Source organism: Apis laboriosa, unplaced genomic scaffold (genome assembly GCF_014066325.1).
Source record: "Apis laboriosa isolate Shangri-la unplaced genomic scaffold, ASM1406632v1 scaffold14_cov150, whole genome shotgun sequence".
NCBI lineage: Eukaryota > Metazoa > Arthropoda > Insecta > Hymenoptera > Apidae > Apis > Apis laboriosa.
In genome coordinates this window covers 2,120,584-2,135,221 of record NW_025221798.1, presented here as the reverse complement: position 1 = coordinate 2,135,221, position 14,638 = coordinate 2,120,584, and the positions used below count along the sequence as shown (strand labels likewise).

The following is a 14,638-nucleotide window of genomic DNA, read 5'->3' as shown; positions in this document are numbered from 1 at the left end:
TGAAAATAAAAATCTCGAGAATGTAATCTCGAGGATTTTTAATCTGAAAATTATTAAAAAAAGGCGTGACATTCTTCGATCGTCGAAGGACATCCGCCTTCGCTAAATTTGACATTGGAGGGAACAATCGAAACGGAAATGCATAAGGTAATCGACACGTTGGATGTAACGACAAATTGCATTGATGTTTTATTAATTGCAGTTATTGTATAACACTTAACTATAAGGCAACTGAAATTCTTTGCCGGATTTATTGTTAGCCGAAAAGTTGTTGTGAAAATAGAGACGTCATACAATTGGTCATAAAGGTTATCTAATTGTAAGTATTGTACAGTATAGTATATATCTATATAGCATATAGTATATCTATGTATATAGTATATATCTTTTCTCGGTATATTCTATTTTGCCTTTTAATTATTCGGTATGATGAAATAAAATTACAAGTTATTCTTTTCCTCTGTCAATCTGATGATTCTAAACAAAATAAAGTATATATAATATAGATATGGACACTTATGACCAATCGTAGATAGGATAGATTATAGAAATTTTTTTTTATTTTTATTAATTTTCCTCTTAAATTAATAGTTAATAGAAATCATGCACAAAGATTAAATTTCTCAAAGTTCATTGCTTAAAATCTTACTTTTTTTCAATTTTTACACACTGCAACCATTCTTGAGTAAGAATTTCTAATAAAATTAAGATACAATTCTTACACATTAGGCTTAAGTAAAATTAAATTTTAATCAAATACACAAATTTTCTTCAATTCACCAAAAATAAAAATCAAGTAGTATTTTATCTCAAAGATAAAACGATTAATTTTACTTTTTCCATCAAAATTAAAAAACTCATGTATAATTTTCCTCAAATTCTTAGAGATAATCGAAAGAAACTACACATAAATATTCTTTTTCAATTAACTTCGCTTTTTCACTCGATTCACCAAAAAAAAAAAAAAAAAAATCATACAAGTATAATTTTTTTCAAATTTTCAGATATTCCGATTAAATCCACTTTTTCCATACACCAAAAAAATTTCCAAATTCTAAAAAATATTCACGAAAGATTAAGTTTCAACGAATCCACTTTCTCTCTTAAATTTCATTTGCGACAACTTGACTGTCTTATCCACTCAAGTTACCGAAGAATAATCAAGAACATTCAAATGACGATATATCGAAACGATATTGAGACGAGTAAAACGAAAGTTTCCCCGAGATTCGGCTCGATGACAGTGACTCATGTCCAATCGTGCAGTTGACGTATCTAGTCCCTTTTGTTATAAAAAAAGAATGGACACAGCGCGCAGAGGAAAGATTGCTACATCTTTCTCGGTTGGTGCCAATGTTGCGTTAGTATAGCCTCGTAGGTGTAGCCTGCCGGGGTATATATCTGGTTTCCATTCCCGTCAAGGCACAATGATAAAGCATATTAACGCAACACACTGTACGGTGCAATGGACACGACCGAATAACAATGAACGATATTTCCTTTGGCTTTTAGATATCCTGATCGGATACCTTTCTCCTATCTCTCTTTCTCTCTCACTTCCTATTCGAATATCGTGGCTGGATGCCGTGGTGTAGGAACATGGAACGTAAATAAACGGTAGCTGGATTTAAAACGTTTTTACCATGCGTGAAAAAAGTAGATTTTTGTTTACTTTGTGAGGTGGAAAGTATGTTTTGTGCGAAATAGAAAAAAATGAAGATGTTTGCGAATAAATGATGGAAAATAAAGATGTAAAATATTTCTATTGTGACAATTTTTTATTCAAGAAGATAACACTATCTTCTAATAAAATATAAAATAATATCATCTGATGATATATTTAAAGTCTAATTAACGTATAATAAAGATATTGATTTAATACTTTTCATAAATAATATAAGAAATATATATTTAATTTTTAAGATAATTATATTATAATTTATAAGATATTTCGTCAATGAAGATAAATAAATGTATTTTTAAAGAAAGAATATATAAATGTAAACTAAGATGCAGATTATATATCAGATGAAAGGAATACAAAACAAAAGTAGCTTCCTTTCAGTTCCTTTCATTGGTTTTTTTCAATTATATGTATACCGTTAGCCTACATACCTTTAACCTCTATCCATAGAGAACACAGTTCCCGAAGCAAACATTTATCTTTATATCATTAGAAAGTAAATGTTTATATCTTATTAATTTATAACATTACATAATTCTAATAGTACTTCGTTTAATGTTGTGATAAATTGAACAATCATTTTAACTATTAATTATTTATCCATGCAATGAATAACATATAATGAATAATTATGCGAAAATTTATAAATTTTTAAATTTATCGTAGAATAAGAGGATTTCGATCAGGTAGTCGATACCTGATCGAAATACCTGGTCAACTAAAGATGAGAGATGAGTGATAACAATAGAAGCAAACTTATAAAGTATTATTACGTACCAATCTCACACAACTGCCTTAAAGGCTATAAAAATTATGCAGATTTATGTGTCAACTTTAAAATCTTCGACAATCACAAGTAACAATTAATAAAAGTATTCTATCAATTCAAAAAATTTGGAATTAATTATATTTCTTAGAATGCAAAAATTTAAAAAAAGAAATCAAATTAGAATACTGTAGAATATTAATTACAGAAAATTTGTTCAACTAAAATTTATTAAAATACTATTATTTCTAGCATTAATTTTGAATTAACAATAAAAAAAAAAATTAGCGGAAAATTTAACTTAATTATCTATAAAATTCCAAACTTTTTCATCTCAGTGTACATCTTTTTGCCTAAACAAGATAGAGACAAAATTGTAAAAATAAAAATAAAAAAAGAAAAAAAATAGAAGAAGGAGCATCAATTTGAAGAAGTGATTACAATTACAACAGTATGAAAGACATCCTGAATTTGCATACAAAATTGGAGAGTTTCGATAGAGTGATATCCTAACTAAGGATTAACGTCTTTCACAGAAAACAACTTGGAAATAGATGAAGCTGGTTGAACAGCTTTATCTTTGAGGAGAGATTGCTCGAAGATAAAGTTGCGGTTTCTATATTCTGTCTTCTCAAGAAGTAATTAGTCCTTTATACCATTACGTGACCGGAATTTATTGATTTCTTGCTTGATGATTCTATTGAAGTTAAATATAAATGTAATAATAATAATAATCATTTATTATTATTATATTATATACAATTAAATTATTAAACAAATCTTATTAAAATTTCTCAATAAAATATATTTATTTATATTCTTATATTTTTATTAATATAAGATGGATAATATAATTGAATATTTTAGCAAATTAAAATTAATAAATGACGAGTCATCAATGATATATATAGAATGTTCATAATTCTGAATAGTCTTTTGTTTTACGCTTAGATGACGAATCACATAAATGTTAATATATCCGCAAATGAAGAATTCATAAATGTTTGAAATATCGTATATATAATCAAATCAATTAAATATATCTTTTATAATCACAAAATATTTGAGACATAATCAATTAGACATCTATTCATTGAAAAGGAACTTATAAACAGTTATAAACTTTCATTAGATTTAGATAAATTTTATTTGAAATTGAAATAAAATATAATTTATTCATCATTTTCAATAATGTTATTTAAAAATATAAATAATATCAAATTATTTAAAATAATATCCAATAATAAATTAATTTTTGCAATTTATTTATTTCAAATTTGTCCAAAGAAATAATTCTTAAAATAATTCTTAAAATAAAAAATCTTTAATTTACATTTATATATATAAATATAAATAATAATATAGACATCTTTTAAACATATGTATAATATATTTTAATTCTGCATATATATATAAAAAGAAAATAGAATTTTTCATAATATAATTTATAAAATTAATTAAATGTGTAGTTACCAATATATATTATTAAATCAAATAGTTTCTCTTGAGAATTGAAAACTTATGAAATGAAATTATTTTCAATAATTCAAATTATTTCAAATGTTATTGTTTAATAAATATATTCAATATATTCATATAATATGTTATTCTTAATTTCTATTATAACTGTTATTATAATTATTTTTTTTTGTCAAATTTGAAATAAAGAAATAATGAAACAATATATTATTATTTCAAATATTTTTTATTTCAATTTCAAATTAATCTAAATTTTTATCAAACACAATATATCATATTATTAACTTACTTACAACGCTAATGAAATAACTTCTTTTCAATATAACCAACACTAAAATGCACATAAACCACTGAACAGCACAAGATCTTTTAAATCGTCTCCTCACTGAACCATATTAACCAAAATTAAAACAAACTCAATGGATTGGACAACAGCAAGTTTCGTTCTCTCCCCAAAGTAACACGGTTTTCACTTCTCCATTGTATCAAAAACATTGGAAGGAACCTTGCTTCTACACCTACGCATCCTTCTAGTTCCTCCGAGATCCGATCTTCGGGTCGAAGACACGATCCTGCTACGACCGCATCCGGTCAAGCGAAACACAGCCGCTAGACTGTAGATCGAGAGCCACCGATGCTCGTTCGCACAATAAAACGAGGCAACCGCGGTGCAAGCTGGTGTCACTTTCCGCGACCATTACCGACCGATATTAAGGGCACACTGACGTATCGAAGGAGCGCGTCACGTAGTATTCGGTCTTTGGATCGTGTTCTATTCAGTTCTATTTTATTAGAGAAGAATTATAGATGGAAGGATTACAGATGATAGATCAACGATATTTAGTGTCTAGTAAAGAAGATCGTAAGAACAGTAATAGTAAATGGGGAACGTAGTACGATCAGGTACGTATAGTTACTTACCTGGACCGCGCAGCCGCTTTAGGTCTTGAACCGAACAGAGAAGCAACCGGTGAAGCGACCAATCGGCGCTCTTTATCGCTGACGCAGCATGCAAGTGACATGGTGTAGGTGTGCGTGTGCAGATATACCGTAGTTCAAGGTGGAAAATTATTCGAACAGTTAAAAATGTTATATAAATAGCAAATTTCAATTAAACGTAACTTCTATCTTTTTTAATAAATTTTGGACATTAAATTGAAGAGAGAAAATGTTAAATTTTGATTAGAGATAAGTAAAAACTTAATTCAAACTTAACCTAACCTATCTTTTTCGTAAATTTTAAATTTTAAATCAATCAAAGGAAGAAAATATTAGATTTTTGATTGTTTAGAATTTGACCTAATTTCTTTATTAAATTTTAGGAATTGAAAAACTAACTTTTCAATCTGTAAAAGTCTCGAATCCGAAATTTCATTTTTCGAAACACAAAATTTATTCCATTTTCTTTCTCTTTCTAACAAAATTTCAAATATTTGTCTGAATTACTGCATCTACTATCTAATATCAGTATTATATCAATTGTGTTTAATTCTTTGTAACTTTTGCCGCACTTTTTCTTCATAGCTATCGTAGCTTTCCGGTATACTTCGTTTTACTTCGATTCGATTGTCAGTCCCTTCGGTACAATTCAGTTTAGCTGTTAGTCCCTTCGGTATATTTCGTTTTGCTTCGGTTCACTTCGGTTGTTCGCATTTACCTCATACTACAGTGGAGGCGTAACTGAACGTACATTAGACAGTAATGTTCCATCTGTGCGATGTCAACGATTGCTACAGACCGTGACATAGTGATTCAGAAACTCGGGAAAGATTCGTTTTTTCAGTATGTGTGTGGAAAAAGATTTAATGCATGAGATAAATATGATATTAGTGTCTTTATTTCTCATAATTCAATGTTCGTACCTATTATCTCTGATAGAGATCATTTTAGATTCGACTTGCGATTTTCTTCATTTTACATAAGGTTTTTGATATTGATTGTACGTTTGTATGTAAGGTGATTGATTACAATCGATTTATGTTTTTGACACAGGCGTTCTGATAGGAGATAAGAATGATTTATATGCGCAATATGTATGCGCTGTTAACGTTCGTGTAATTATTTTAACGACGAGCATGTGAGTGTTTAGACATATGGTCTAGTCGGTTATTTCCTTATGCGTTTTTCATTTTTTTAAAATATAATAAACGCAATTATTCTTCCTTTGCTAATTTTATTCTATTATTTCATTTTATTTATTTTAGGTATTATATCATTTCTAAATAATATTTAAATTTTATTTTGCGTTTTTAAATGATATTTTTGTTTTCTATTTTTAAATAATATCATTATCGAATAACGATGTTTGTCATAATATGATGTCTATCGTGGAAAAAAATTTTTGATTAATAATTGTCAGATATTCTTTTACGAGATATTCGAATACATACTTTCTAATATTTAATATTTAATATTTTCTATAATGGAATATTAATGGACAAAATAAATTAAAATTTCGAATCAAGTTAGGATAATGATTGGTGAAAGTATGTACATACTGCAGCGTCTTAAAATATTAATCATACACTATTGACAAAAATTTCGCGAAAAATCTTATACGTATTTTATCTTTTCTGTTTTGTACTTTGAATTGGATTCATATTTAATGATTCACTAGCAATAAAATTACATTAAACATAAATGTTTCATAACTTTGTTCCTTCATTTCCTTGTCGCGTTCATAGTGAATCACATCATCGATAAATTTTCCACAATCAGTTTTATGCAAAACCATTGCTTGTGATTTAATTATAGAGCATAAACATAAATGTAATCCTATATCACTGAAGATCAAAATAATGACACTGCAATTCGCAAAACAATAACTTTTTAAAATGATTTTAAGAAATTTTAAAAATATTATACAATTTCTATTTTGTAAAATATTTATTCTTAATGAATTTTTTTTTATTGTAATTTTACAATACAATATTTTCAATGAATTCTTTTCCTTTTTTAATCTTCTATGCAGCATTCTTTCTGAAAAATTCTTAGCAAATTTTATTACTATAATTTTACAACATTTTTTTTTATTCGAAAAGTTTATTATTTAACGGTTCTCTCCTTTAAGATCTGAAGTAAAATATTGCTTGATTTCACGCATAGAATTAATGTTCATGTGCTGTCAAGTATCCATAGATTTATATACAATGACATAGCTTTGCATCTCACCAATTATTCCAAGTAATACATCAATTTAATATTATTCCTATATATGATCATTATAAAACAATATTAATCACGCCAATTAAAAAGTAACTTCGTTAACATGTGTAACGATGTCAATTCAGTCTAATCGGTGATCGAGATCACGTAATTGTATATCCGCTCCTATTTATATCTGGATAATTTATATCGAGGGGCGTAAAATTGTGACTTTTCCAATTTTTCTCCATTTTTATAATTGAATAAAAAAAAATATAATCAATAAATATACATCAAAAATAATCTTTTTTTCTTTTATAATTATACATTGCAATTGGCTAATTATTATATTTATTTATTATATATAAAGAGAGATTTGATTGATGTATCACAATATTTTTTTGAATATGTAAATTGTTGAATATGTTAGTTTCCATTAAAAAATTGATGAAATCGCCTATCTTATCTTTCAAGAACAAAATTGTCTTTCTGATGGATTGAGCCTACATGTTTTTTCTTTTATCTATGAAACCGTACTTCATATACTGCGTAATATATTTGAGAGTAAAACTCTCGAGAATTATCAAACGTATTTGTATCTTTAATGCACAATATAATATAATAAATTAGAAGTAGAATTGACAACTCTCGATAATTTTAAAAAAAGTATCCTTTTAACCTAACTTAACTTAACCTAATCTGAGAAATTAATCTAACACAAATTTAACAGTTACTCGAAAATATGCAAATGGATATAACGGAAAAGAGTTAACGACTTCAAGGAAACTAATCATCATTTTCACCAAGGTTAGTGTTCATGATATAAAATCTTGTATCATTACAAAATACTTGTATCATTATAAGAACTCCTTATCACTAATGAAACGGTAAAAGTTCGTGTATTATCGACAAATATCTCAGACGATAGGTCAGACTATTTGGCATGCAAACACACTGGGATACTAATGGCAATGATTCTCGTTTAGGTAAAGTTCTATTGCACAAGCACATCTCTAATCATGGCAATACCATTTACAGATACCACCAGGAAGAGTGGACCTCCATCCATTCCCCATAAATGGCGCACCTTCTCGAGGAAACGAGTATCCAGTTAACCGTTCTGGCATTACGAACTTGTTACGTAGAATTTTATAAATGCGAATCATCTTTGTTATCTAAGTTATCTAAATTTTCAAAATGTCTCGAGTTTTATCTTATTTTCTTTTTTTTTTTTTTTTTTGCCATTATTCTTCCTTAGAATAAATCAAACTGTTTCTAAATTTCTACAATGAAAGATTTATCGTTTTTGTCTTTATACTTCTTGTAAATTAAATTATTTTTAGATTTTGTTTGATATCCCTAATTTTCCAATATGTTTATGCAATGCATATATAGATGAGATTAAGTTATATTGAAAAATCGAATATTTTATCTAAAAATGGGATGTATAGAAATTTTCGAATTAAAGAGGTTGCTAAGATTTTTTCATATTATATTAATGCATATTTTAACTGCGTTTAAAATTCAATATTTTCTCATGGTTTCGCGACACAGTTTCGCATTCGAACGGTTTCTGATCAATCACACGATCTCTTCGAATGCACGCGAAAAATATGCATATATCGATGACAAGTTTTTAATATATTAAAGCGGAAAGTGGAGCGGAAACGCGGAGAAGCGTGTCTACCCTCGTGATTACGCACTGTCATTTAAACTTCATGCAAGAGAGAACAATAGCTTTCCCTAGTCGTTAATTTAATTAATTATTAGCTACATAATAAAACGCGTGTATTATGTTTCTTACTACTTCACCAATTTTTTTATTCTAACCTCGTCTCCTGAAATATGAAAGTGTTGAGTTGATGACTTCTTCGTTTGACAAAAGATTATACTAATTTTAATTGTATAATTTTCTAGAATTTCGAAAATATATCTATGAAAATTGAAATTTTTTTATTAAAAAAAAAATTGAACTTTATTTATTAAAAGATAAAGATAGAATTATATTTCAATGTATCTTAAAAAATAAATTAACTAGATAGGATAGTATTCTTCACTATATTTGATATTTTTATTTGATATGTTCAGGATAATTTCACTTGCTATCAATTTATTAGATTTATAACTATATTTCGTATTCTAAATGACTACGATTGATTAACATATATACACGATTTATTATTATTTGACGTTTCAATAAAGAAGTATAAGGGAACTAGATTATGCATATGAATATTAATTAAGTTTGTGAAATAAATGTCATTTTAATGGTAATAATCAAATAAAAGTTTAAATATTTTAGCATGTTTTAAAAAATAAAAATAAAAAAAAAAGAAGACACTAATAGAAATTTTCAAATTATAAATCGAGCAAAGATTCTCGAATTATATAATCAATTAGTGACTTATACGAATAATGAGTAATATATATTAAAAATTAAAAAAAAAGATCAAATGAGATATATTATGTAAAGAATATAGAGGTTAAAGTTATCAACTATCGATTGTATTATAGCGAGATTTGAAAGGAAATATGACGGCACATATTTCTAATTCTTTATCAACAAAATTTTTTATCAACATTCCGTCAAATACGGTATATTACGGATCACAGGAATTGCAACGGCAATCACTGTATGCAGTGTAGTACGTACGGACGCCGGAAGTCCCGTTAGTCAACCTTAAGGTTTAAGGTTCGTTTCTCCGAGAGTATTACTTCGATCTCACTTGCATTAATATCTCCACGCGTGAGTCGCAAAAATATAAATAATAATACAATTGATAAATAATATTATAAATTCAATTGATTATAGAGTTAATATTAAATTGTTAAGAACAACCGCGATAAATCTACGCGAAAAAGGATTATTGGATTACCTATTACTGTCCAAAGTTTTGTCGATGAGATATTTACGTAGAGATAATTTTCAGTGAAAGTCGTAATGGAACCTGAACTGGTTTCGATAATATCTCCTTAGTTATAAGTTGATAAGTTATACAGAAATTTCCAATGAAAACTCGGCAAAACTCATAGGAAATTTTTTTCGAAAAATTTCTTCCAATTATTAATTTTTTATAGAATATTTCATGCTATTTTCAAATAATAATATTTGAAAATATATTTTCAAATAAATTTCAAAAAAATCCTTTTCTTTATTAATTAAATTTTCTAAATTTAAATTAGATTATAATTCGCGCGCTGAAGTTACGGCGGGAAATATGATTATCTCTACTATTATTTCGTTTGGCTCAAATATCATAATTCTTACCAGACAACAATATTTTATGATTTTGTTTTATATAACTTGGTAATTACTTTACTAACAAAATTTTTAAATATTTTTTTATATATTTTATAATTTTTTTTATATTTTACTATTAATAATATATTTCTTTAATATTTGAAAAGTATTAAGATAATTTTATAATCAAAAATAAAGAATTATATAATATTAATATATTTATTTTGATGCATCATCAATTTTTTATATACAAATGAAAGTCTATATACAAACAATTAAATTATATTGTTAAATTAATTTGCAAAAATAAAATTTAATTACATTATTAATGTTGTAACAATACAATTCATTATTTATTTCTCAAAAATCTTAGGACAAGGACTTAAAAAGTTTTATGTAAGTTGATATTTAAAATATAATAAGGAAAATATAAATTTTATCAAAAACAAATATCATATGATTTTTTTTGCATAATAGGTCAAATTGAACCAAACAAAACAGCAGAGTTAAAAATATTACCTATTTTTATACCTATTTCATATATTTAGAAATTTGTACCATCGTTTCAGACACAATACGTGTATACATATAGATAATATAAATAATCACGACTTCTTTATGGCTTCGTGTGAAAGCGCCATTCCACTTGACTCCTGCTATATGCTACGACATACAGAAAGACGAGACTCTCGTTCGCACGGGGGGTCACAGCTAGCCCTGAGGGAGCAGTCATTGACATTGAGAGAGAGAGAAGGGAGAGAGACCGTCGAGAAACGTGACTAATATCGTGGTGCTACCTTTATATGGAAGCTTTTCGTATTTTCTATTCGCCGATAGCCACCTGTGGAATCGGTGATCACGAGCTCGATTTAAATTGAATCATTAGTGCCTGAATGTATACACCATTGAATCGTTCTTTCAAGTTCGTGCTATGAATCGTATTTGTTGTCTATTGGTCCATTATAAATTGAATTTATCTTATATCGTTTATGAAACGAGATATATTAGTTTATGAAAAATAAGATGGAATAGAAAGAACGTTTAAAGCATATGAACAATTATGGTAGCAATATCAAGTAAATTATATGGTAAGATAACATTAAAAAGTATATGCACGTTATCTGAACATTTGTTTAATTATACGCTTGTTTAATTGGCGCCAGAAAAGTTCAGATAATAAAAAAAATGCAATTACTTCTTGAAGATTTTATGAAATATCATAAAAGATATAATTCATATGCAGAATGGAAGATATGATTCAAAATAAGATTGGAATCACGGAAATTGTATTGACGATATTATTTAATTTTCAAAAAAATTAGTCGAATGCACATACACCTAACCTAACCAATAATTGATTTCACTATAGTTTATTATTTTAGTACAAGACACAATATTAAAACTTATTTTTTAAAAATATTTATCAAAAAGTTCAATATTTATTCAAAGAAATATTTTATTGATTCTTAATCAAACGTAAAAAATTATTATTCATAATAAAATCATTTAAAATATTCTAAAAAGATGTTTTAAGAAATGAGACAGAGACACGATTTACCGTATTTTAATTTGCTTGGTTGATATAGAAATTCTGAATAGTGCTAAAACAGGTTTCTCGCGAACGTCTTATTTCCGACGATTCAGTATTCGACAGTTGTTCTGCTGGTTCGTATTCGTCGAGGTTTATTGCCTCGAGCAGCGTAGAAAGTATAACGCAAATCCTTTTGATAAACTGTAAACGGTCATGGAGATATATAAAGACAAATAAATAAGGAACGATTCGTTTCTAACGATGTTCGTCCAAGTGTCAATCTCGTAGCGGGATTTGATCATTCTATCTAACAGAAATGAAAAAAATTCTTTTGGTATATAAATTTTTAAATAAAAATTTAAAATGTCTGTCAAATCTTCCACAGAAACACTTAACTAAATGACATTCCAACATGACGATTCCTATCGACTATACCTCCCCTCTCTTCGAAACGATCACTTTTAAAAATGTATTCTGAGTCGAGTAATACGTAACTGAAACTTGAACAAAAACATTCCTATTGGATCTTCCAGAACAATCACTCGTATTGACCAATCACGTAAATTCCTTTGAACTCTTCTCACGAAATAGAAAGATTATCCTTTTTTTGCACGAAAGCAAAGGATTAGATTAATCCTAAATCGCAAAATAACACTTTTGATAAACGTTACCCTTGTTCCTCTTCAGTAGTCGGCGGTCCCTGTTGCGCGATGCGAAACACGTCCATCGTCGACATGGTGCTCCGCTGGCCAGCACACTGTTGACACACGATCACAGGTCACATATCGACGCCACTTTTCTCCTATCATCCGACCGTTAAGGATACTTTCCTCGATTCGAATTCACGTACCGATGCCGCGCACTCACGATCCACGTGTGAATGCGCGCTAGCTGTACAAGTTAAGTATATGTCCAGGTTAGCTGGCGCCCGTCAAGGCTAATACTGCCACAAGAATGGTGCGTGTTGAAGCCGATATATCCAAGATCGTGCCGGTAGCGTAACAGGTTGCGAGTCTACATCGATTTTCTACGATCTACGGCTGGCCCAGAGCAATCGATCGTTCGTATCGATCGAAAAGCAGTGAAGAGCGACGCACGGCAGCGACCAACTCACTGCAGTCTCGTGTAGTGTCGCAGCGAGAAACGGTCACGCCGCACCTCTGCCTCTGTTGCCGCTGTTCCTTCTACCTGTGCACAGCTACGCACACCACCATTTTTCTTTTACTTGTGTGTACCGGGCCGTCGTTGTCGTAAATGCTCGTTTGTCGCGGACGAAACGCGTTTCTTCTACCTGCAACGCTCAACACTGTCAAAGTAGCGTAGAGATGCTATTAACCACTGTATACACCGCTATCTTTCGGTTGTCGTATACACTCATATATATAAATTTTTCCACTAATACTACGGCACAATGATATACATATACATGCGATATTTATCTTTAACTATATTGTGTACGAACAGGTTCCACGCGGTTGTATATACATATATATAGAAGTACGCTAGATTGACACCAGTCGCGCTTGTGTTGCGTGATGACACACGTGTCTTTCGCGTATGTACAGGTAGATGGTGTTCCTTTCATTTGCATATTTTCTTGCACGTATACATTTCAATGAACGTGAATGTTTACCATATCTGTGTATGTACTTGCTTTCTTTGGCTTATTAGAAAAAAATACACGCGAGGACTTTTCCCTTTTCGCCAACACAACATGCAGACGTTGATATATACTTTGCTTGTAAAAGGATAGGTTAGTGTGCTTCGTGCTACACCGATGCGTTTGACTCACGTTCAGACGCATTTCCGTTTACCTGCGTTGGGGATATATACCGACATGTGATTTCCATCTGTGTAACGGTCCACGTATACAAACGGAGACATTTATGTATCATTCGTGAAACAGTCGTACGAACACGTTCTTCTATCCGACTATATGTACAAAAATAATATTTCTTTGATTAGTGTGTGTGTGAGCGGTGCTACAAAGAAGAATGGTTCCTTTCATTCGTGTATCGATTCTTATACATCGATATTTATCCTGGCTAGTCGTGCGTAAACGTTACACGAACACATTTCATCATCTATGCACACATGCAACGGTAAAAACTTACTTATTATATATATATATATATTCAGATCGATTGCTCGAATATAAAGTTCTTTTGGAGCAAACGCGATCTTTTTGAGTATTGGGATCTTCAATATACGAAATTGTGATAAATCTTATATTATTTCTGTAATGTTAATAAGGCAATATGTTATATGGTTTGAATTTAAAAAAAGAAAAAAAAATAAATAAAATGTTTGCTTATACGATGAAAGTATTATTAACATAATTTCCTTTATGAAGATTGTCTTTTACTTTCACCTATTCTGAATCCTAGTATTACATACTTAATACCACTTTATTTATTATGAATTTTATTTTACATATAATAATTATTTTTAAAATTCATTTTTCATAAATATTATAATCTAATTCAAAAATATTCTTTTTTTTATTAAAATATATTAACAATCTTTATGAAAATATATGAAATTTAAATGACTGTAAATGTTTAAATAGAAAATGCTAATGTTTGAAGAAAGTACAGTTCGTTAAGTGAAATATCTCTGATTGACTACTTCTTATTCGGTTTATTTAAGATGTTTGTAAGTGTACTAATGAATCTATTTGACATTATATATTTTTTAATTTTGATTATAATTTTAAAGATATATTTTTAAATTTTTTCTTTAATAAAATATAAATAATTTTTTGATTCTAATAAAGCATTTAAAATGTATTTG

The 14,638-nt window shown here is 28.6% G+C and overlaps 1 protein-coding gene across 8 annotated transcripts in view; it reads right to left on the bottom strand.

The window, feature by feature from the left end:
- The window catches only part of LOC122710662, a 57,437-nt gene extending 44,305 nt beyond the window's left edge, over positions 1-13,132 (bottom strand). For 6 of the 8 annotated variants that reach the window (XM_043928641.1, XM_043928642.1, XM_043928646.1 and 3 more), the window contains exon 1: positions 4,851-4,963. In XM_043928641.1, coding sequence (XP_043784576.1) covers positions 4,851-4,951 — 101 coding nt within the window. In that variant the 5' untranslated portion in view covers positions 4,952-4,963. Of the gene's footprint in view, positions 1-649; positions 1,248-4,850; positions 4,964-12,516 lie in introns of those variants that run through there. The other 2 variants (XM_043928644.1, XM_043928643.1) reach the window with 2 other exon arrangements.
- Positions 13,133-14,638: the final 1,506 nt, after the last annotated feature.